Consider the following 25,209-nt stretch of genomic DNA (forward strand, 5'->3'; position numbering starts at 1 on the left):
CCAAAAATAAGTGACACTTCCCATAGTGAAATTGGAATGAAATTTCCTCCTGTGTCAGAATTTTAAATACTTGTTTAGCTTATAATGTTAGAATATTCATATCAGTATAATTTTTACATTGAAATGTAAATAGCTTACAGGTCGTCAGGGATACATACAAAATAACTTGAAACTAACAAATAGTCTTGGAGGAAAGTTTGAGGGACTTAAGAATTAATTGGATCAAAAAATGAAGTTGAGAGATGATTGAAGTATTTTTAAAGTTTAAAAAATTAAAGCAGAAGGGTGGTCAAATCTATATAATTTGGGGGAAGGAAGAAACATTAAATGCTTTATAACAAAAGTTTCCTATTGTCTACAAACAGGTCTATAATGAAGACTTTGCTATTCTTTGGTAAAAGGAGGACACCTAGAAAATTTTCATACAACTAAAATCATTTGATTTGCAGGATGGTATTTTGTTCTGGTGCTTTTTTTCATATTGCCTTGTATTTAAATTATTTAAATTGTTTTTCTTTCTCTTCTTCTTCTTCTTCTTTTTTTTTTTTTTTTTTTTTGGTACTAGGAATTGAAGCCAGGCACTTAACTACTGAGCCATGTTCCGTTTCCCCTATTTTTTTTTTTTTTTAATTTTTATTTTTTTAAGACAGGGTCTAGCTAAGTTACTTAGGGCCTTGCTAACTTTCTGGGGCCAGGTTTGAACTTGAGATCCTCCAGCCTCAGTCTCCTGAGCCTCTGAGATTATAGGTGTGCACCACTTTAACAGGCAAAGTGTTCTTTCTTTATGATATATGATAGTATGTGGTAACTTTTTAATGCTCCTATTTGGCAAAACAGATTTGATACTCCAGATTTTTTTTGTGGAAAACTGACCACCTACTTCAGGTGTGGTGGTGCACATCTGTAATCCCAGTGACTTGGGTGACTGAGACAGAAAGATCGCAAGTTCAAGACTAGCCTGAGGACTTAGCAAGACACTGTTCCCAAATAAAAATGAAGATGTAGCTCAGTGTTTTTGTGTGCCCCTATGTTCAATCCCCAGCACTGGGGAAAATTTTACCAATTATGAGATAAAAATATAATTGGGAGCCATTGTTTTGTAACATTCATATACAATTTGGAAGAGATTTAGTAAATCAAATTTGGTAAGTAAAATAGTTATAAATGTTTTAGTCAAGAATTATTAATTTATTAATAATCTTTTATAATTTTTACATTTCTTTTTCCTAAAGGGAATAACAAACATGATTTAAGATAATGATGTGATTTAGATAAGTGTTATTTTTTACTGCTTTTTTGAACACACTGGTTATGCCCTTTAGTGTTGATAATCTTAAAAATATAATCTAAATGAGATTAAAAACAAAATTAAGATCTTACCTCAGACCTACTGAATCAGAATATCTATAAAAACATTTTTATAAACAAGTTGGGTGCTTTGAGGCCAGTGGTGAGTGATTTGAAGACTGTGTTTGGACTTGTTTTTTTTTTTCAGATTGTTGCCCCTCTTCTTTGTGGGAGAGAGCAGGAGGTTGCCCTTCACTCCTCCTTTTCCCTCAGTTCTCATCTATTGCCAGTCAGATCTCAAATCCAGTCATTTTCCTTGTCGTTTCTTACTGTATCGGTTCAGAATGCCATCATTTGGGGTCAGTTATTTCCTAAGGCATCCTCTTGCATCTCTTCTTTCGCTCTGTCCACACCATTTATGTTCTACCTGGTGTACCTCTTAAAGCATGTCCATCTTCCACTTAGAATTCTTAAGTTTACCTCCAATCTTTATGGAATGAAGTCTACATTCTTTTTTTTTTTTTTTTTTTTTGCGGTGCTGGGGATTTGAACCCAGGGCCTTGGGCTTGCAAGGCAAGCACTCTACCAACTGAGCTATATCCCCAGCCCGAAGTCTACATTCTTAATGATACACAGCACAAAAGACTTTGCTGACCCAGATCCTGGTCATCATCTAACCCTTTCAACTGCTCCAGCCTTCATGGCCTAATTGCAGTTCCCAGTACATGCCTTTGCCAGTGTTGCCTCTTTTGCTTGGAATATCTTTCCTGGTTATTATTTTCAACTGTAATGAATCCATTAGAACTTGTTTCAAATGCCTCTGCTGTAAAATGTTTACCAGATGGAGTTAATTGTTTCTTTCTCACTTTGTCACAACTCTATCATGACATTTCTGCCTTACATTTTAAATGTTTTTCTATATATCTGTCTTCTACAATAGATTGTAAGCTTCTTAGGGAGTGGGACTATGTTTAATTCTGGGACACTGGATATGTCAATTAGTAAAGGAAGAAGGAATTATTTATTCACTGTAAATTTTATGGAACATTGTTGATTTATGGTTACTTCTTTCAGAACTTTTTTTGAAGTAATTACTTCTGCCGGACTTCTAATGCTCATTGTGAATCTACTTTCTAAAACACTTTACTGGTAGGTTAGACTTTCTTAGTCTCTAGACACATGCATGCTGCTCTGTCCTTTTTTACCACCCTACCACATGCTAGCTTGCAGTTCCTTCTTTAGCAAGTCTCTACCTTGAGGTTGGCAATACCAGTGACTTTGGTATGAAGGATGTGATATGATATTGACATAGCATATCAGTATATCTTTTGTGATGTAATATTAATGCATGAATAGACTACTTTGAGACAGAAAATTTTAACATGCAACCCCTGCCTTAGTTTGTTCAGGAGGCTACTACAAAATATCTCCGACTGGGAAGTTTAAACAACAGATTTATTGCTCATAGCTCTGGAGTTTGAGCAGTCTAAGATGGAGGTGCCCGTAGAACTGGCGTCTGGCAAGGCTTATTCTCTGCTTCGTAGCTATGGCACCTTCTCACCACACATGCCCCCCACCTCTCTCTCTAGAAAGAGAGAGAGAGAGATGCATATACATATATGTATATGTATATACATGTATATCACATATATATACATGTACACACACATATAAACATATACACATTTGCTTTAATGTGTAAGCTTGTGTAGAAATGTTACGTTAAATAGTAATTTAAATGTTATGTTAAACAGTAATTTCAATTAAATATAATTTAACTGACTTTTATTTTCCTCTGGAAGTAATTTCTCCATGCCTCATTGCTTAATGCCTCTGAATTTATAAATTTATAGGTCCTGAACATATATGTTCTTGATGATGATATTCCTGAGCTTAATGAGTATTTTCGGGTGACGTTAGTTTCTGCAATTCCTGGAGATGGAAAACTAGGTTCAACTCCTACCAGTGGTGCCAGCATAGATCCCGAGAAGGAAACAACAGATATCACCATCAAAGCTAGTGATCATCCATTTGGTAACTCACCCTGTTCAAAAGTTATTTTTTCTATTCTGGACATACTTGTTTTATTAAACTTTCTTAAGGGACTTTTTGCAAATGATTGGGGTAGGACTCCTTGACACCCTCTAACTGCTAAGCTCTTTAACTTCTAAGCTGCTATTTTGAGAAATATTGTTTATGGAAGAAAATAAAAAGATTTCTGAACTTAAGTAATGTATTTTGGAGAGCTTTGCAGGATACTTTAAAAGTGAAAAACATAATTCCATTTATTCCTATCAGAATTCCTTTAATTTAAAAATTACCATATGGTGGTATATTAACAAATTGAAGTATTTTGTAATTTATGCTTTATTAGACTTTAAGAAGTGAAGTCATCACTATTTATATTAATTTGGGTCTTATACTGAAAAGTTATAATTTATTAATTAGGGAACTATCATAGATGTCTGTCCTACTAAATTAAGAATATTTTTGTATTGAAAAGTAATATAAGTCTAGGCAGGAAACCTGGAAAGCTCTTCACTCTGGTTTTCATAGTTCAAATTAAAAAAAAAAAAAAAAAGGTTACGAATCCTTTAAGGTGCCATTAATCCTGTTCTACAATTGGTTCAAAATTAATAAGAGACTCCAGGCAAATAAGAGTATGGGTTTGAAAATGTGTGTTTCAAAATCCATCAGTGTTCCTTTTACTGATGCCTCTGTAGAAAAAAAAAACCCTTTCTTTGAGTAAAGACAAGGGAAATTAGCATTTATGTTTTTAACATTATGAAAGCTTATAAACATTCTATATCAAAGCATGTGAATCAAATCTTTGCTAAAATCTTTTCTACATGAAGGCCCTCAGAAATTTGGCCTGGTGATTAAAATGATTGTGCAGTATTGCTTCAAACAAATGAGGAATTGTCCTGTCGATCATTGGGAGAAGAATGCCCTCTTTCTTTGCCTCCTCCAGGTTTGCTGCAGTTCTCTACAGGGCTGCCCCCACAGCCCGAGGACCCGATGAGCCTGCCTGCTAGCAGCATGCCAAACATCACTGTGAAGGAGGAGGATGGAGAGGTCAGGTTGCTGGTTGTTCGTGCGCAAGGACTCCTGGGGAGGGTGACTGCAGAGTTTAGAACAGTGTCCCTGACAGCTTTCAGTCCTCAGGACTACCAGGTACAGCATTATACTTTGATTGAAGCTCTCTTTGCCCTTGTAAAATAACTTTTTTAATAACTAAAACAGAATGAAAATAAGGACACGATCCTTGGAGGACTGGAAGGGACTTGCAGAATATACTAAATAGGGAAAATGAATGCTGATAGCCTTTTGACCTTTTGACTTTATGTGAATTAAGATGCTTTATTGTATTGAAACCCAACTCTTAAATAACTACTATACTTTTTAAAAAATATTTATACTTGTCATAAGTTTCTTTTGTATTCTTTGTTTTAATGTTATAGGTTTTGATCAGGTACATTTAAAATTATGTTTCTTGCTAGGTATAGTAGTGCACACCTGTAATCCCAGTGTTTCTGGAGGCTTGAGGCAGGAGGAGGCCAAGTTTGAGGCCAGCCTGGGCAATTTAGTGAGACCCTGTCTCAAAAAGAAAAAAAAAAAAAAGTTTCTTAAATAATATTTCAAATCCTGTTATTTCTGTCAGACAAAATCAAAATTGTAAGGAAATTATGTGTTCATGTCTTTTTAATTTTAATCAGTTTTTTCTTCAAGCGAGAAGTAATGTGGTACTTCAGAGTGCCATAAAAAAACTGGGGATTTAGAATGGACAGAACTTGAATTTAACCTGACCTTTAAATGTGTGGCCTTGGGAGACTCAGTTTTTCCTAAGTTCAGTTTCCTTTTCTGTAAAAGTGAGATATATCAGCTAGGCAGATATATGTACATGATGACTCTAGTCACCTCCCCTCCCCTCCCTAACATAAGCACACACACAGACTTCACCTGAAAAATCTTACTCTTGTGATAACACAGATAAATGACAATGTTGAAGTATCTTGTAGTATGCATGATGTATGTGTAGTAATACTCAATAACTCACCCGTTCAAATTGTTGCCAGTATTCTTATTAAGCAAATGCTTGTAATTTCTTTTTGGCAGTCCTCCTTGAGACAGATTTTATATCCTTCAACATTTTTGTTTTTCCAAAGATTCCTTTTCTTTAAATTTAATGTTAGTTTTCTTGTTTCTCACCTTCTTCCTAAAAAGATCCACACAAAGGTATGGTGTTCAGTAGTTGTGTCTGCTTTTCCTCCTAACCCCCAGAACCCTGGCTAATTGAATTTCATTAATTTTAACTACAGTCTAGTTTTCCTGGATTGCTTCTTCAAACTTTTTATATTTTTTGTCCCTGGCATTTATTTATTCTTTAGGTTGATATCTAACATATTTCACAGCAATCTCATCTTGACAATGTGTTCTCTGCATTCTCTTAAAGCAATGCTTTAGTCCTCATATCAACGGTTTTCAATTCCTAATTTGAACCTCCCCACTGTCAGTTGTACCATCATTTTCTTTAGTAACTAAAACAAAACAAAATAAGGAGCCATCTGTCCCCATCCTTCATGACTATGAGAAAGCTCATGCCCTTGGAAACATTTCTGAGGATTTTCAGGACTTACGTGTCCTGTGTGTTACCTGTCACCACTTTAAACTGTTACTTTAGTCTCTGATAACCTGATAACTTCTGCTGTCACCACTTCTTATGATGTGTCAACTATTTCTGGTCTGTGTTAGCACAAGAGTAAGATTTTTCAGGTGAAGTGTGTGAGTGTGTGTGTGTGCTTATGTTAAGGGAGGGGAGGGGAGGTGACTGGAGTCATCATGTACAGAAGAGGAAGCAACTGAATTTTTAGATATCACTATTGTTAACCTTATTCTCATGTACCAAGTTACAAGTGATCTTCACTATTCGGATGCATAGATCCCAGCTGTCTGCAGTGATTTTGAACAGCTAGGTAATTACTGAGTTATGGTTGTGGAAAGTATTCAAGATGTGTGATCTGTGAGAGGTGGGTGTCCATGCAGCCTGGGCAGTAAAGGAAAGCTTTTTGCTGAGCTCTTAGTGTAAACCTAAGAGTAGAAAGGCAGACAAAGAGGCAAGAACTGCTTGAGATAGGTAAAATGGCTTAAGCAAAGGAAGGATTTGTCAGAGGAACTGCAGAAGGTCCAGTGCTTCTGTAACGTGGAGAGCTAGGTGTAGTGATAAAAGACAAGTTGTACACAGAATGGATCATTCAAGGGCTTGCAGATCAGCTACACTTTTGGCCTTTTTTTTTTTTTTCTTAAGAAGGTGAAATAGTTGAAATGTGTTATGCATTTATAAAAGATCACTAGACTGAACCATGGAGAATGGTTTAGATGGTACAGATATGGATACAAGAAGACAAGAAAGGAATCTTTTGTAGAGCAAGATAAGAGTGATGGCATCTTGAATCAGGCTGGTGACAAGGTAGATGAAAAGGAGGTGGACTTAGGAAACATTTCAGAGTTAAAGTAGCAGGATTTGAAAGCAATTTAGCCTGAAGAATAGGACTCCACAATTTAGTGCTATGGACAGAACTGAATGAAGCATCATTTTTTTTCTTTTTTTTTTGATTTTTTTTTTTTTTGAAGATGAGGCTTTACTTTTAAATTTTTTAAAGTTTTTATTTTTTGTAGTTGGACATCATGGCTTTATTTGTTTATTTTGTTTTGTGGTGCTAAGGATCTAACCCAGTGCCTCACAAGTGCTAGTCCAGCCCCATGAGGTAGTCCAGTGCCATGAATGAAGCATGAGTTTTAAGGAAAGATCATAAATTTGATACCCTCACAGAAATTAAAGAAAAGTTTCAAATTTAAGTCTGAATATCGGAGGTTGGAGATGAAATTTGTAGGTGGGAGCATATACATAGTAATAAAAGCCTTGAGAGTGATGGGCTTATTTAGACAGAAAGTCTAGAAAGAATCTAATGAACAATAATTTTTAAAGGTCATAGGATAATGTTAAAATTGGCAATGAACTCTGGAAAGGATGAGGTAGGAAAGTATAAAGGAAAAGCAGAGAATCTGGTACCATGGAATAGCAGAGAACACATTTCAGAAGGAAAGAGGCCAATTGTGTAAGCAATTGCCGAGTTCAAATAACAATGTTTCCAAGAGAGGAAACAATTTTCAGTTGTGTTGCTAAAAATTGTAGAATTATTCCAGTCTATTAAATTATAGGCAAAATTGCTTTTCATTGAGCTACCTATATGCCTTGCATAGCAACTATTATTCTATTCCAACTTTTTTGTTAATGCTTACCCTCCTTTCTAGAATGTTCTTCATAGAGACAAAAATTTGTCCTGTTTTTGTCTCCCAAACAATTGTGCTAGTACATGCTATATGTTAGTAAGTATTGAAAAAGTGAATAAAATGAGGGATCAAGTGAAATTGGTACTTGGTATTATGGGCAAGCTTTGCCATTAACATACACTGGACACATTTGTGTCTTTCTACAATGTCAGAATTTATTGAATAACAATTCACAAATGACATCCATGCTTGTGTAATTATATCAAAATGGATTCTGCTGTCATGTATAACTAAAAATAACCAATAAAATAACACAAAAAAAACCCTACTTCACTTTCATCAGCATTAATTCACTGAATATTCATGGTACCCAGGAGCAGGACAATCACAAGTTCTTTTATTCCATTTCAAACTTTGTTACTAATATTGATAACACTCAAACTTTGTTACTAATATTGATAACACTCAAGTCACATATAACACTTTGCATAATGATATATGTTACTGAAAGTCTAAGAAAGGGTTAATGATGATCTGAGGGTTTTTGGAGACTGCCCTGATTGCAAAGGCAAGAACAGATACAAAGGTAAAAGGATCACTGCAGGTGCTCAGAAAAGATTAGAATCCCTGGGGAACTTGTTGCAGAGCATAGAACTGTTCAGGGCATGAAATTTATCCTGGCCATGGTCTGGATGGCAGGCCATTTTTAAGAGGACCACATCATGTAGGGATTTCTAGCTGAGCTGAATGAAGCCTCAGGGATAGAGTTGATAGTCCATTGCTTGTGCACCTCATGATGCTTTCCCTACATGGGTCTGGTAAGGTGTGGGTGTGTTCTGTGTACTGCTGTCTTAGGTGCCTCTCCTTTCATGTGTTTTAGATTGAGGGTGTTGCATCTTGTGAGAGGGATAATCTCAGGGGCCTGGTTTATCTGATATTGGTTTTACATGCCCATCTTTTCATGTGCTTCTGATTTAATTTGATCAGTTCACAGGTGGGCATTTGTTATTAGAATGAATCATTTATTTATCAGTTTGTGCCTTATAATTGTGCTGCACAGGTGGAGGTTATTTTTTCCAATTGGTTCTATATCTGGTGGTTATTATATCTTTGCCCAGAGATGTTACCAAGTCATTCAGCCTTAGCACTTGCACTTGAGCTGGAGTAACCATGGCAAACTGCTGCTTTATAAAATGGAATAACTCAGAGCTAGGCACTGCTATTCTGTACAACATGGAGTTTCATACTAGAGTTCTTTAATACAACTTTAAAGTCATTAATAGCTTTGCAAGGTGAAATACAATTGCCCAAAGAAACTAACACAGAAGAATTAAATACTTTTAAAACTATAATTTGAGAGGAAAATGTTATATGAAATAATGGAAGGAAAAGAACCTTACGACTTTGTTTTGGAATAACTATTTCTTTGCGAGTATGTGAACTCTTCTGTTTTGAGATCTACATTACGAATTCCAGATTCAAGTGTAATACAGGAAGGGTTATTGCTAAATGAACTAATATATACTATTGCTTGAGGAGACTCTCAGAATGAAAATGCCATTATTATACATTGAGAATTTAAATCTCTCAATTATATAATTTTTAATAATTCTTAATATACTTGATCAATAGAATTCCTTGCATCTCATTGAAGTAATTATAGGAATTTTTGAATGTTGCCTATTCTGATTCCTCATTTGTCTTGACTACTTTTTTGGTGAATAAACAAAAAAATAGAAGGCCATCTCCTTTATTTAGTTGAAGAATTTAGAATTTGCATTGAAAACCATTCATACCCACTGAAGTTTTTAAATTTTGCATTCACTTACCTTCTTCTGTTTCAGTATTTCTAATAATTTGATATAAAGCAGACATTCTCACTTTGTATCTTTAGACTGATTATGATTTAATTGATGAATATTTCATTTGTATTTCAGAATGTTGCTGGCACATTAGAATTTCAACCAGAAGAAAGATATAAATACATTTTTGTCAACATCACTGATAATTCTATCCCTGAACTGGAAAAATCTTTTAAAGTTGAGTTGTTAAACCTGGAGGGAGGAGGTAAGATGGGCAATTAAAAAAATATCAAATGTTTGCTTGTCAACCTACTATGATGACAGTAGATTCTGTGAAGTTTCTTTGAATTAACCTTACTTTTTTTCTTTTAATGAACAAATGACTTTCTCAACATAAATTTTAGTTATTAGTTTTATAAATTAATATTTAACCCAATTTTCTGTAAACTTTGGTTAATTCTTAGTAATATCTCAATTTATTATATGAATACCACCTATTGTGTTCTTTCACTTTTTATTACACTTTGCTCTTTCCCTAAAGTACATCTGCTTTTAGAACAAAATAGTATACTTTTACTAAATTACCAAATTATAGTTGTCATACTAAGTGCCTCTAAAACTACCTCTTTTCTTTCTTCCCTTTTAAATTTTTACAATAGCCCCATTAAAGCTATTTCCAGATATAAAGCAGGTAAAACTAGTTCTTTGGGTAATCTGGATTAGAAGATTATTAAAAAAAAAAAAAAAGATCATCAATACCTTATCCTCAATCTGATATTCAAAAAGCTCTAACTTTTCAAAGATATTTGTAGTTAAAACTTTTTATATGTTATGTGCTTCCAAGTGAGGCTTTTTGTAATTGTTATCATATTTAGATGATCCATTTATATGTCTTTTTGCACAAGTATTAATGTGTGTGATTATCAAAAACTACTAGGGTTGTTATACAATAAATGTGGTATGCATTGTATTACCTTTGTAAGGACAAGAAATTGAGATTGATGTGGTATTCACCCTTCCATTACAAAATCTAGTAGTATTATACCATTATTATTATCATCTGTATCATGTTGATGAAGAGAGTCATGGCGTTTAAGCTATCCAAAGGTAGAGATTGGGTAGCATAGATATATTAAAATTGTCTTTTTGTATAAAGGGTGACTTGGGATAAGTAGGCAAACCCTTCCTGTGTTCTTAAAGACCAGGGGAGGGAGTCTAGGAGATCCAAGATGGCGGACTTGAGGGAGGCTGCGTTCCTTGTTGCTCCGTAACTCTGGTTTCAAGCAGAGGATATCTGTTTCTTGGTGAGGCAGTTTTTGCTGTTTACCCCATTTGTCTGCTGTGATGACCTGCAGTCTGCCAGCATATTGATGCCTTTTTTGAGTGCAGATTGCTCATTGTCAGGCGTCTATCATCCGCCATTTGCCTGCCTCTCGCCTGTCCATCGCCTGCCTTACACATATCCATCACCCAACACACGAGGTTCACCTCCCGATCCTCCGACAACAGTCAGCAAACTGATCGCTGACCACCAATGGAGCACCAGCTGCCTGCTGTCGCCTGGAAGTTCACTGTTACAGTACCTGCAGGTTTGATTACACGTGGCTGCCGCCATTTTGAGACAACAGCCAGGTCCCGTAGGACCCGTGGCCAGACTGACTGAGCCCCGTCTCCAGGATACCTCAGCCCAACCTATCACTCCCTGCCTCTGGGGTCCTCATATCAACTGACTGCTCCCTGCCACCAGGACCCCCAGACCAACTGACTGCGCCCTATCACTGGGACCCCAGACCGACTGATTGCACCCAGCCTCCAGGATCTCACAACAACACCAAACACACTGGACCTCCAGGACCCCTGCCGGACCAACCGCATCTCGTCTCCAGGACCTCCAACTGACCACGGCCACCCCTGAGCTGCAGCTCCCCATTTGCCAACACATTTCGAAGCCAGAGCAGCCATCTTGGATAATCCTGGAAGCCGTAGCTCCGATCTTTGGGTGGGGCAAATCCCATCCTGCTACTCCTGCTGGAGGCTTGAAGCTCATTGTCAGGAGCTGTTTGGTCTAGGGTTGCATAGTGTCTGATTTGGGCACTGCTAATATTGATCTCCCCTTAAAGAAAGGGTTTTGGAAACCTATAGGGCCACTATAAGCCTATAGGGGGAAATCTGCAATACCCCAGATCTGCACTGCTAGAGGGGAAGATACATGAACAACATGAAAAAACAAGGGAAGAAAATGATCCAAACAAATCTAGATTCTATATTAATAGAATCCACTCACAGTATGTTAGAAGAAATGTCAGAAAAGGACTTCAGATTATACATGATTAAGATGATTCGCAAAGCAAAGGATGAGATAAGAGAGCAAATGCAGGCAATGAATGATAATACCAATAAGTTGAAAGAAAACCTGCAGGAAGCAAAAGATCATTTCAACAAAGAGATAGAGATTCTCAAAAAAACAAAACAAAACAAAACAAATGGAAATCCTTGAAATGAAGGAGACAATAAACCAAATAAAAAACTCAATGGAAAGCATCACCAAAAGACTAGACCACTTGGAAGACAGAACCTCAGACAATGAAGACAAAATGTTTAATCTTGAAAACAAAGCTGCCCAAACAGAGAAGATGGTAAGAAATCATGAACAGAATCTCCAAGAACTATGGGACATCATGAAAAGACCAAATTTAAGAGTTATTGGGATTGAGGAAGGCACAGAGATACAAACCAAAGGAATGAACAACCTATTCAATGAAATAATATCAGAAAATTTCCCAAACCTGAAGAATGAAATGGAAAATCAAATACAAGAGGCTTACAGAACACCAAATGCACAGAATCACAACAGATCCACAGCAAGCACATTATAATGAAAATGCCTAACATTCAAAATAAAGATAGGATTTTGAAGGCCGCGAGAGAAAAGCATCAGATTACATATAGGGGGAGACCAATACGGATAGCAGCCGACTTCTCAACCCAGACTCTAAAAGCTGGAAGGGCTGGACCAACATATTTCAAGCTCTGAAAGAACATGGTTGCCAACCAAGAATCCTATACCCAGCAAAACTAATCTTCAGATTTGAAGATGAAATAAAATCCTTCCATGATAAACAAAAGTTAAAAGAATTTACAAATAGAAAGCCTGCACTACAGAATGTTCTCAACAAAATATTCCATGAGGAGGATATGAAAAACAACAATGGAGGTCAGCAAAGGGAGGAACTACCTTAGAGAAAAACCACTCAAAGAAGAAACCAAGCCAACTTAAAAACCAAAAATAAGCCAAATGACTTGAATACAAATCATATCTCAATAATAACCCTGAACGTTAATGGCCTAAACTCATCAATCAAAAGACATAGACTGGCAGAATGGATTAAAAAGAAAGACCCATCAATATGCTGCCTGCAAGAGACTCATCTCATAGAAAAAGACGTCCACAGACTAAAGGTGAAAGGATGGGAAAAAACCTACCACGCACATGGACTCAGTAAAAAAACGGGGGTTTCCATCCTTATATCAGATAAAGTGGACTTCAAACCAAAGTTAGTCAGAAGGGATAAAGAAGGACATTTCATACTGCTTAAGGGAAACATAAATCAGGAAGACGTAACGATAGTAAATATTTATGCCCCAAACAATGGTGCATCCCTGTACATCAAACAAATCCTTCTCAATTTCAGGAATCACATAGACCACAACAAAATAATTCTGGATGACTTTAATGCACCGCTGTCACCACTAGATAGATCTTCCAAACAAAATCCAACCAAAGAAACCGTAGAACTCAATAACACAATCAATAACCTAGACTTAATAGACATATATAAAATATTCCATCCATCAACGAACAGATTCACTTTCTTCTCAGCAGCACATGGAACCTTCTCGAAAATAGACCATATGTTATGCCATAAAGCAGCCCTTAGGAAATGCAAAAAAATAGAGATACTGCCTTGTGTTCTATCAGATCATAATGGACTGAGAATAGAAATCAATGACAAAATAAAAAAGAGAAATTACTCAAACACCTGGAGACTAAATAATATGCTATTGAATGAAACATGGATAACAAAAAACATCAGGGAGGAGATTAAAAAGTTCTTAGAGGTCAATGAGAATGGCGATACAACATATCAAAATCTCTGGGACATTATGAAAGTGGTACTAAGAGGAAAATTCATTGCATGGAGTGCATTCCAGAAAAGAATGAAAAGTCAACAACTAAATGACCTAACATTACAGCTCAAAGCCCTAGAAAAAGAAGAACAGAATAACAGCAAAAGTAGTAGAAGACAGGAAATAATTAAAATCAGAGCTGAAATCAATGAAATTGAAACAAGAGAAACTATTCAAAAAATTGACAAAACAAAAAGTTGGTTCTTTGAGAAAGTAAACAAAATAGACAAACCCTTAGCCACACTAACAAAGAGAAGGAGAGAGAAGACTCAAATTACTAAAATACATGATGCAAAAGGAAATATCATGACAGACACCACTGAGATACAGAACATAATGAGAAGCTACTTTGAAAATCTGTATTCCAACAAAATAGAAACTACCGAAGACATTGACAAATTTCTAGAGACATATGCTCCTCCCAAACTGAACCAGGAGGACATACACAATTTAAACAGATCAATATCAAGCAATGAAATAGAAGAAACCATTAAAAACCTACCATCTAAGAAAAGCCCAGGACCAGACGGATTCTCAGCCGAGTTCTACAAGACCTTCAAAGAAGAACTCATTCCAATACTTCTCAAAGTATTCCAGGAAATAGAAAAGGAGGTTACCCTACCAAACTCATTCTATGAAGCTAATATCACCCTCATACCCAAACCAGGAAAAGACACATCAAGGAAAGAAAATTTTAGACCAATATCCTTGATGAATATAGATGCAAAGATCCTTAATAAAATATTGGCAAACCGTATCCAAAAACATATTAAGAAAATTGTGCACCATGTTCAAGTGGGGTTCATCCCTGGAATACAAGGATGGTTCAACATTCGTAAATCAATAAACGTAATCCATCATGTCAATAGACTTAAGGATAAGAATCATATGGTTATTTCAATTGATGCAGAAAAAGCATTCAACAAAATACAACACCCCTTCATGCCCAAAACACTAGAAAAAATAGGGATAGTAGGAACATACCTGAACATTGTAAAGGCTATTCATGCTAAGCCCATGGCCAACATCATTCTTAATGGAGAAAAACTGAAACCATTCCCTTTTAAAAATGGGAACAAGACAGGAATGTCCTCTTTCACCACTTCTATTCAACATTGTCCTCGAAACTCTAGCCAGAGCAATTAGGCAGACCAAAGAAATTAAAGGGATACGAATAGGAAAAGAGGAACTTAAGTTGTCACTATTTGCGGGTGACATGATTCTATATTTAGAGGATCCAAAAACCTCCTCCAGAAAACTTCTAGACCTCATCAATGAATTCAGCAAAATAGCAGGCTATAAAATCAACACACATAAATCTAAAGCACTTTTATATGCAAGCAATGAAACAGCTGAAAGGGAAATGAGGAAAACAACCCCATTTGCAATAGCCTCAAAAAAAATAAAATACTTGGGAATCAATCTAACCAAAGAGGTAAAAGATTTCTACAATGAAAACTACAAAACATTGAAGAAAGAAATTAAGGAAGACCTTAGAAGATGGAAAGATCTCCCATGTTCTTGGATAGGCAGAATTAATATTGTCAAAATGGCCATACTACCAAAAGTGCTATACAGATTCAATGCAATTCCATTTAAAATCCCAAAGATGTACCTTACAGAAATAGAGCAAGCAATCATGAAATTCATCTGGAAGAATAAGAAACCCAGAATAGCTAAAGCAATCCTTAGCAGGAAGAATGAAACAGGGGGTATTGCAATACCAGAACTTCAACTATACTACAAAGCAATAGTAACAAAACAGCATGGTATTGGCACCAAAATAGAAAGGTAGATCAATGGTACAGAATAGAGGACATGGACACAAACCCAAATAAATACAATTTTCTAATACTAGACAAAGGGACCAAAAATATGCAATGGAGAAAAGAGAGCCTCTTCAACAAATGGTGCTGGGAAAACTGGAAATCCATATGCAACAGAATGAAACTAAACCTCTATCTCTCACCCTGCACAAAAATCAACTCACAATGGATCAAGGACCTTGAAATCAGACCAGAGACCCTGCATCTTATAGAAGAAAAAGTAGGTCCAAATCTTCACCTTGTTGGCTTAGGATCAGAGTTCCTTGACTCCCATAGCATAAGAAATTAAAGCAAGAATCAATAACTGGGATAGATTCAAACTAAATAGCTTTCTCTCAGCAAAGCAAACTATCAGCAATGGGAATAGAGAGCCTACAGAGGGGGAGAATATCTTTGCCACTCAAGCTTCAGATAGAGCACTAATTTCCAGAATATATAAAGAACTCAAAAAACTCTACATGAAGAATACAAATAACCCAATCAACAAATGGGCTAAGGAAATGAACAGACACTTCACAGAAGAAGATCTACAAGTAGTCAACAGATATATGAAAAAATGTTCAATATCCCTAGTAATAAGAGAAATGCAAATCAAAACTACCCTAAGATTCCATCTCACCCCAATTAGAATGGCAATTATCAGGAACACAAGCAACAATAGGTATTGGCGAGGATGTGGGGAAAAAGGTACACTCATACATTGCTGGTGGGACTGCAAATTAGTGCAGCCACTCTGGAAAGCAGTGTGGAGATTCCTTAGAAAACTTGGAATGGACCTACCATTTGACCCAGCTATCCCACTCCTCGGCCTATACCCAAAGGACTTAAAATCAGCATACTACAGAGATACAGCCACATCAATGTTCATAGCTGCTCAATTCACAACAGCCAGACTGTGGGACCAACCTAGATGTCCTTCAATTGATGAATGGATAAAGAAACTGTGGTATATATATACAATGGAATATTACTCAGCTATAAAGAATAATAAAATTATGACATTTGCAGGCAAGTGGATGAAATTAGAGAATATCATGTTAAGTGAGATAAGCCAATCTCAAAAATCCAAGAGACGAATGATCTCACTGATAAGCAGATGATGACACATAATGGGGGGTGGGAAGGGAACAAGAATGGAGGATGGAGGGACTGTATAGAGGAAAAAGAGAGGTGGGAGGCGTGGGGGGGAAGGAAAAAATAACGGAATGAATACATCATTACTCTATGTAAATGTATGAATATGCAAGTGGTATGCTGTTACTCCATGTACAAACAGAAACAACATGTATCCCGTTTGTTTACAATAAAAATAAGTTAAAAAAAAAAAGGATCAGGGGAAAGCAATGGAGACTGAGCTAGTGTTTGGGAATAGGGCAGTGATTAAATAAACAGTGCCTCAGCTTGGTGAGTGCATGAAATAGTAAAAATGTGCTGAATGACCTGTCTGGCAGGTGGCATATAAAAATGCCAACTTTGCTTGCCCTCCAAAGACAAGTCCTCACATCTTCAAATCATTAATAAAAAATAAACTATATAATATTTGAGAAGTTTCCCTTTGTATCATTTAGAACTAAAAATACTGAATTAATAGAAAGAAAGACTATTAGTGGCCATATCCAATACTGATTAATAATGGAACATCAAATATTCCCCTTTTCTTTGTGTGCTGGGGATCAAACCCAAGACCTCACATGTTAGGCCAGTGTTCTACCACTGACCTTCAACCCCAAACCCCAACATCAAATATTCTTGAGATAATATTTATTATGGAGGTCTCTGAGCTATGTCCCGCATGGATGAGGAAAGCGTTAACTGTCGGAGGACGATGTTGGCTATGGATCAATCACCCATAAACTTATCTAATCAATAAAAACAGAGGAGCCAATACTCCTTTTAAATGAGAGGGGACATGACTGGTCTGGCCATACCAGTTCTGACCTCTAACAACATGGGGTAGCACAACTCTTTTATATTCATAATCACACAGGTAAAGGCGTCGGGAAGGGAAGGGGCTTCTTCTATGATGAACAGGATGGGGTGGAGTTAGGGGAGCCCCTTTGCTCAGGGAAATATCATATAACCAGGCAGGGAACCCCTCCCACAGTGCCACATACCCCCCTGGCAATCTGGGACAGACCTCCATGTCTGCCAGTTCTGAGAAGTCAGACCTCTGTGTCACGAGGCTCAATCTAGTCTGATTCTACTAAATGAGGATGACTTCCCACAATTTATGATCATGTTGATACTTGTGTTTTTCTGTAGAAACTTTCTTTCAGACGCCTAGAATATACATTTTTTATATACTAATAGGGCATGAGTTCTCATTTGAAAACCAATCTTGAAGTTTCTTAATAAACAATAATGGCAGGGAATTGACTTTTTCTCAGTGAATTGGGATTGCAGGAAATGGTATCTAGAAAATAACTCTTGGACTCATTCATACCTAGAGACTGCTTACTAATATGTTAATATAGCTTGTGGGGCTAAATTCTTTTGAAGATCAGGAAGCACCCCTAATTCCATACTGTTTTTTTCTCTAAAACTGATTCTACTTAGGGTAGTCACAGTCAGAATAGATGTTTTATGCTAAGTAGAGTATATGGTGGTGTTGAACTTTAATACCTCTTTCTTATGACTCCTGTACAGTCATGTAAAATTAGGGGCAAGGCCTAGATAGCTGCTGGAAATCCATTTTGCCTCTTAAGTCTCTAAGAGGATTTTAGGCCCTGGTATAACCCAATCCTGCTGAGAGGAAAGACAGAACAGGGTAGACCTTAAACTTGATTGTCAATCAAGGATATTGGCAGGAGCACTTATGTGGTTTTGCTTTTCTTATTCTGTTTTTTTATTGCTATTATCACTGCTCTTTCCATCTTCTTTGTAAACACTTGGCCAATATAATATTTGGCATGTAAGATGTATTGGATCAAAGGTGTATAACTACTTAGTCTTTATTATAAGCCTTATATAGTGCCAAGGCATTTTATATTTTTATCACATTTTATACTATTTTATCTTCACGGTATTTCTATTAAAGATAGTACTTTTTGCTGGTGAGACAACTGAGATGCCAAGGGGTTTAGTGTATTGCTGGTGGTTTTAAAATGGGTGTCTTTCACAACCAGGGCTAAAGTAGAATTTTTGTATGTTTACCTAGGACTGTCTTCACAATGTCAGTGGCAAGAGGGTGAACAAGGTTGAGATGGGGGTTTGAATGTGTGGATGGGGGAAATTTTACATGCATTTCCCAAATTTTGAATTGGTTGTTCTGAGTGGCAAGGTGACTGTCACAGATGTATAGGATAAAGTATATGATTACACACACACACACACACACACATTTTTTGCAATACTGGGTATTGAATCCAGGGATGCTCTACCTCAGATCTATATCCTTAGCCCTTTCAATTTTATTTGGAAACAGAGTCTTCCTAAATTACTGAAGCTGGTCATGAACTTATGATGTTCTTGCCTCAGCCTCCCAAGTAGCTGAGATTATAGGCATGTGCTTTTGTATAAATATTTTTTAAAAGGTTAGAAAATATAAATAAATATTCTTTAAAATATTAGAAAACAAATATTTTTAAAAATAATATTTTAAAATATTTTAAAAATGTTAGAAAATGATTTATATTATTGTAAATAGATGACATTTTAAAAATAAAATTATTTAAATAGTTGGAAATGGGAAATGCCAATTTTGATTTCCATGGAGCATTTCCTGAAACTATGAATGAAGTTTTGGTAATTTGGTAGTTTGAGTGATGTTACAGCATTACCTTTTGAAATGATCTCTGTGGAAGAATACCTGCCATTGGGTGATTATTACTGCATTTTTCCTTTACTTGATATGTTTTAAAAGCTCTTAATTTTCTCATTGTGTCAATGTGTGTTGTGTGGTTGTGTCTCTGTGTCTCTCCTGTGAAGTGACTGAACTCTTTAGGGTTGATGGCAGTGGTAGTGGTGATGGGGACGTGGAATTCTTCCTTCCAACTATTCACAAACATGGTAAGCAGCTGTTCCAAGGTTCTTTACTAGTATATATTTTTATTTTTACTTCTGTTTCTCTTTTCAGAGGCAAAATACTAACCACTCTTCCATGCTTTGGTAATGGACATTGAACCCAGGGCCTTGTTAATGTTAGGCAAATGCTCCACTACTGAGCTACTTCCCCAGCTCTTTTTAAGTTTTATTTTGAGACAGGGTTTCACCAAATTGCCCAAGCTGGCCTTGAACTTGCAGTCCTCCTACTTCACCCTCCCAAGTCGCTGGTATTATAGGCATCCACCACCGAGCCTGGCAGTACTAGAAGCTTTATTGGCAACTATTAAGTGTAGGTCCTTTACATATTTTATCTCATTAAACATCAAAATAACTTTATGAAGTGTTATTTGCTGTAGGTTGTAGTTATCTAGCTGGAAAGTGAAGTAGTTAGAATCACATCCTTGTCTGACTCATGCCTAGTCTTCCATGTATGAATTTAATGCAGTTTTCTGATTCTGATTGGAGAGTTTTTTTTGAGTGTCATTTATAAAAGTGACTTAAAAATTTTGCATAGTTTTGAATACCTAAAAAAAGTTAAGTAGAATACTTGTATTTTCATGTTAAATGTACCACATTTACTTCCTATACAAAAAGAACCAGAGTCTTTATAAGTAACATTTAACCAAAACAAGTGGGAAAAAGGAATTAGGAAGAAAATAAATTAGGAGAAAAAGTTATCAATTAATAGGGGACAATTGAAAAGAAGATGCCTTTTAAAGTAGATTCATATACAAACATGATTCAGCTTTTTACCTCAAATATTTTGACATGTGGATAGAATATTTAGAATATTTGCATCCTGAAAGAGAGTACTTTCTAACCCTCGAATGTTCATGTTGGAACTCATGTTTCCATCTCTCTCATTCTAACTTTCATCAATGTGTCATGTAACCTGTACATTATTACTTTTAAAATAGTTCATTATCTTGTCTGCAGACATTAATAAAACATAAAGAGTGAAAATGTTTATTAGGAAATCTTTAAATTCTTCCTTAAATCTTAGCATGGTCTATTTGGGATCAGAGTGATAAATCGATATTATAATATGATGCAAAAAATAGATTCAGAGTTAATGCATATTGGAAACCAAGAATCTGTTCATTCCAGTTGACTAAAATCATGGGGAAACTTACTGTTTCATAAAGGTTAGAGTAATTCTGGCTCATGTTCTTTTGAGGTCAGCAAAGGTTGTGGGAGACCTTCCTTATATACATTGTGTGGAAGAATGTTCTCTTTCATAGAGAAAAAAAAAAGTAAAAGAGGTTTTACTTATTTATCTCCAAGAGTTTATGCAACATTTGTATATCACATTGGTGCCAAAATAGAGAAAGGTCATAAAAACATGACTATGTGTGGCAACCTTTTGTTTCTGCCTTTCTTTCTAAAACAAATTAGAATGTATTCAGTCAATGGAACAGCTCTTTTCATAAGTAGTTTCTTGGCCTTTCCTATTATTTGTCAATTACTGATTAACATTCTTTTTTTTTCTTTTTCTTTTTTTTTCTATTTGTTGGAACTTGTTCATGCAGCCAGTCTAGGAGTGGCTTCCCAGATTCTAGTGACAATTGCAGCCTCTGACCATGCTCATGGTGTGTTTGAATTTAGCTCCGAGTCACTCTTTGTTAATGGAACAGAACCAGAAGATGGATATAGCACTGTTATGTTAAATGTGAGTACCTTTTCTCCTCCATTCCTGTACACTTTCTCTTCTTATAAAATTGTTTTATTATATTATGAAAGAGTGTTTTATGCTTTCTTTTTGTGTGAGTTGGTAAAAAGAAATGAAGCTATTGATGTAGACATTATGAATAATCGAATAGTCATTTGGCATTTGTCTTTGTGTTTAATTTTTCGTATGACTATTTTTCTGAGATTTCCTCATGCTTTTAGGAATATAGTGGAATGTACTATTTGTATTTAACTTGCACAGATTTTTTAGTTCAGATAGGCTGTGATAACAAACATGTCCAAAATCTCGGGCTTAGTAAAAAAAAAAAAATTGTTTTTCACTCATGGTATATGTCCAACCTAAGTTGAAACGGGTTTCTGATCATCAGTCACTTTAAGGACAAGGACTACAGTTGGCTATATCCCAACCTTCTTAAAAGAGACAAGAAATGTGGGTGTTGAGAACTGCATACTAGCCTTAGAGCTTCTTTGTGGAATCAGTTTACATCATTTCTACTTAGATTTCCACGGTCAAATCAAAGTGTATGGCCATACCTAATGTCAGTATGTGAAGTGCAGGTCTCTTGCCCAGAAGGAAGGAAAATCCAAAACATTGTGAACACCAATAATAATGATAACAATTCTATTTGATATTTGTGTATATCTACTCTGCTTTGTTCCAACAGAAATTAAGAAGTGTTCTGTTGCTTAGTGACTCAACATCCTCAGGTTTTGTACAGTGAAGAATGATAACACAAACACATTTGTTTTAGAGTTATTGTATTTCCGTATTATTGTGGCAGATATTCAATAAACTTTGAATAAATTGAGCAACTTCAGAAATAAAAACTACCCAAGAAAGAAAAATAGTAAGGGAGAGGATCACATTTTTATAAAGTTATTGTCTAGAATTTAACATCATCTTATCTACAAATACACATGATTTTGGAAAATAAGGAATAATTTTAAAGATTTTAATTTTTAATATGTTGATGAAAACATTTCTTGCCTCTTAGATATATTGCATTATACTTAAGTCAAGTGTGTTTTTGATATTTGTTATATCAAAGATTAAAGAAAATATGATTTCTTTTAAAGATGAATTTTTTGGCTAGTTTTCCAGAAAGATAGCACCCACCCATTCTGTACAATGAAGTATGCATCCTGTTATGCAGTAAATGTAGAAACTTTCAATAGGATATGCTTAAATACAATGTTTATAGTAACATTTGGTTCATTAGTATTATGTATTACAACTCCACATGTAATACAGCTAAAATTTAATCAGAAGCTAAAAACTTTTAATCAAATCGTGATTTCATGCAACAATAACTTTTAAAATATTCTCTATTCTAAGACTCAGGATCTTCAGGGATGTGTAATGTATGGTCCCTGACTTTAATAATCTTGTAACTTTGGGAGTTTAAGTAAAGTTAAAATTTATTATGGTCTTGTCAATGTGTACATGTAAATCTCTAGGTCAATGGTTTCAATTTCTCCCTTGAAATATTTTAAAACTATATTTTACAGGTTATAAGGAGTTATGGAGCTCTGTCTCCAGTGACTTTGCATTGGAATATAGACTCTGATCCTGATGGGGATCTTGCCTTCACCTCTGGCAACATCACCTTTGAGATTGGACAGAGGAGTGCCCACATCACAGTGGAAATATTGCCAGATGAAGATCCAGAGCTGGATAAGGCATTCTTTGTGTCAATACTCAGTGTCTCCAGCGGTTCTTTAGGAGTTCATACTAATGCCACATTAACTGTTTTGGCTAGTGATGATCCTTATGGGGTATTCATTTTTTCTGAGAAAAATAGACCTATTAAAGTTGAGGAAGCAACCCAGAACATCACATTATCAATAATAAGGCTGAAAGGCCTTATGGGTAAAGTCATGGTCTCTTATGCTACAGTAGAGGATATGAAAAAACTACCTTATTTTCCACCTAATTTAGCCAGAGCAACTCATGGAAGAGACTATATATCAGCTTCTGGAGTTGCTCTTTTTGGAGCTAATCAGAGTGAGGCCACAATAACTATTTCAATTTTGGATGATGATGAACCAGAAAGGTCGGAGTCTGTGTTTATTGAACTGCTCAATTCTACTTTAATAGAGAAAGTACAGAATCGCCCAAGTAAGTATACATTAGTGTCCTGCCAAAATTACAAATTTAGAATTGGGTATAACAGAAAATTTTATAAAAATTGTAAGCTCTCACTTTGAAAGAATCATCTTACGGAAGTTTTATCTATAAGAAAACTGGAAGTGAAACACATTTTTTTCTTAGAAATCATGTTTTAGAAGTCCGTTACATTCCAAGAGTAAATTTTAGAAGCTTCTGTGTAATCTGTGTGTAATTGACCTCTGGTCCTATTATACTATGTATTGTACTTATAGTTTCAAAGTATTTTGGAATCTTATCTGGTGAGTCCAAGGCTAGTCCTAGTAAAAAGAGCCTGAGATCCCTTCACCTTTATCCACTTTTGGGAGATTCATTAACCAACCAAAGTTCTTCATATTGGCAAGAAACGTGTATGAGGGAAGGGTGACTGGACAGTGTAGAGGTAGGAAATTGTGAAAATTTGTGTAACAACATAGTCAGCAATGTAAGATTCTAAGATTAACATGTTGACTTAGCCTAAAATATAAGATTCCAAGATTAGCATGTAAGGCTTTTTACAAGTAATTTTCTTCACCTGACTCTTAACAACTGGGTGACTGTATTATATGTGGCGAACCACATTCTTACTATAATGAATGTAATTCTAGTCCAGGGTTATAGAGAAAATTTACAATTGCTAATATTAAATCTTCAAATACAGTCAAGGTTAAAAAGTCTTACACCATACCCCTCACTTTTTTTAAAGCTGGATTTAGGATCAGTTATAATAACAGAGAAATTAAAATAATATTTAGTCTTACTAAGTAAGAATTAGAGAACACACCCTGATTTTCAAGCAACTCAGAATTGTATTGCAATAGAAATAAAACCAAAGGGATTATGATATAGGGTGATGATGTGATATAGGATGATGATATGATGTAGAATAAATAAAGAACAGTTAAGCTCTAATATGTGTGATAGTGACTCAACATTTTTTATTTTTTATTTCTTCTTTTTTTAAAAAAAATTATAGTTGTAAATGGACACAGTACCTTTATTTTATTTATTGTTATGTCGTGCTGAGAATCGAACCCAGTACCTCATACATACTAGACAAGTGCTCCACCACTGGGCTACAACCCCAACCCCTTATTTCTTCTTTTTAGTTATACATGAGAACAGAATGTATTTTGACATATCATATATACATAAAGTATAACTTCCCATTCTTGCCGTTTTACATGGTGTGGAGTTGCACTGCTCATTGTATTCATATATGAACATAAGAAAGTTATGTCCGGTTCATTCTACTGTCTTTCCCATTCCCATCCCCCATCCCTTCTTCCCATTCCCCCTTGCCCATCCAGTGAACCTTTACTCCTCTTCCCTCCTCTCTGCCTACTATGGATTAACATCCATATATCAGAGAGAACATATAACCTTTGTTTTTTTTGGGACTGGTTTATTTCATTTAGCATGAAAGTCTCCAGTTCCATCCATTTACCAGCAAAAGCCATAATTTCATTCTTCTTTAAGGCTAATACTCCACTGTGTATATGTGAATTTTCTTTATCCATTCATCTATTGAAGGACACCTAGGTTGATATATAGTTTAGCTTTTGTGAATTGAGCTGCTATGAACATTGATGTGGCACCATCACTGTAGTATTTTGATTTTAAGTCCTTTGGGTATATGCTGCAGAGTGGGATAACTGGGTTAAAGGGTGCTTCCATTCCAAGTTTTCTGAGCAATCTCCATACTGCTTTTCAGAGTGTTTGCACCATTTTGCAGTCCCACCAGCAATGTATGAGTGTATCTTTTTCCCCAAATCCTCACCAACATTTATATTTATTTGTATTCTTAATAATTGCCATTCTGACTAGAGTGAGATGAAATTTCAGTGTAGTTTTAATTTGCATTTCTCTATATGCCAGTTATGTTGAACACTTTCATGTATTTGTTGATCAATTGCATTTCTTCTTATATGAAATG

At 35.6% G+C, this 25,209-nt stretch overlaps 1 protein-coding gene across 1 annotated transcript in view; it reads left to right on the forward strand.

Annotated features, from left to right (window-relative positions):
• The window catches only part of Adgrv1 (adhesion G protein-coupled receptor V1), a 583,921-nt gene that overhangs the window by 102,073 nt on the left and 456,639 nt on the right, over nt 1-25,209 (forward strand). Inside the window, exons 23-28 of the mRNA XM_047556631.1 lie at nt 3,141-3,321; nt 4,259-4,461; nt 9,516-9,645; nt 19,322-19,402; nt 20,968-21,107; nt 22,637-23,246. Coding sequence (XP_047412587.1) covers nt 3,141-3,321; nt 4,259-4,461; nt 9,516-9,645; nt 19,322-19,402; nt 20,968-21,107; nt 22,637-23,246 — 1,345 coding nt within the window. The remainder of the gene's footprint in view (nt 1-3,140; nt 3,322-4,258; nt 4,462-9,515; nt 9,646-19,321; nt 19,403-20,967; nt 21,108-22,636; nt 23,247-25,209) is intronic.

The sequence above is a fragment of the Sciurus carolinensis genome, chromosome 6 (genome assembly GCF_902686445.1).
Source record: "Sciurus carolinensis chromosome 6, mSciCar1.2, whole genome shotgun sequence".
Taxonomy (NCBI): Eukaryota; Metazoa; Chordata; class Mammalia; order Rodentia; family Sciuridae; genus Sciurus; species Sciurus carolinensis.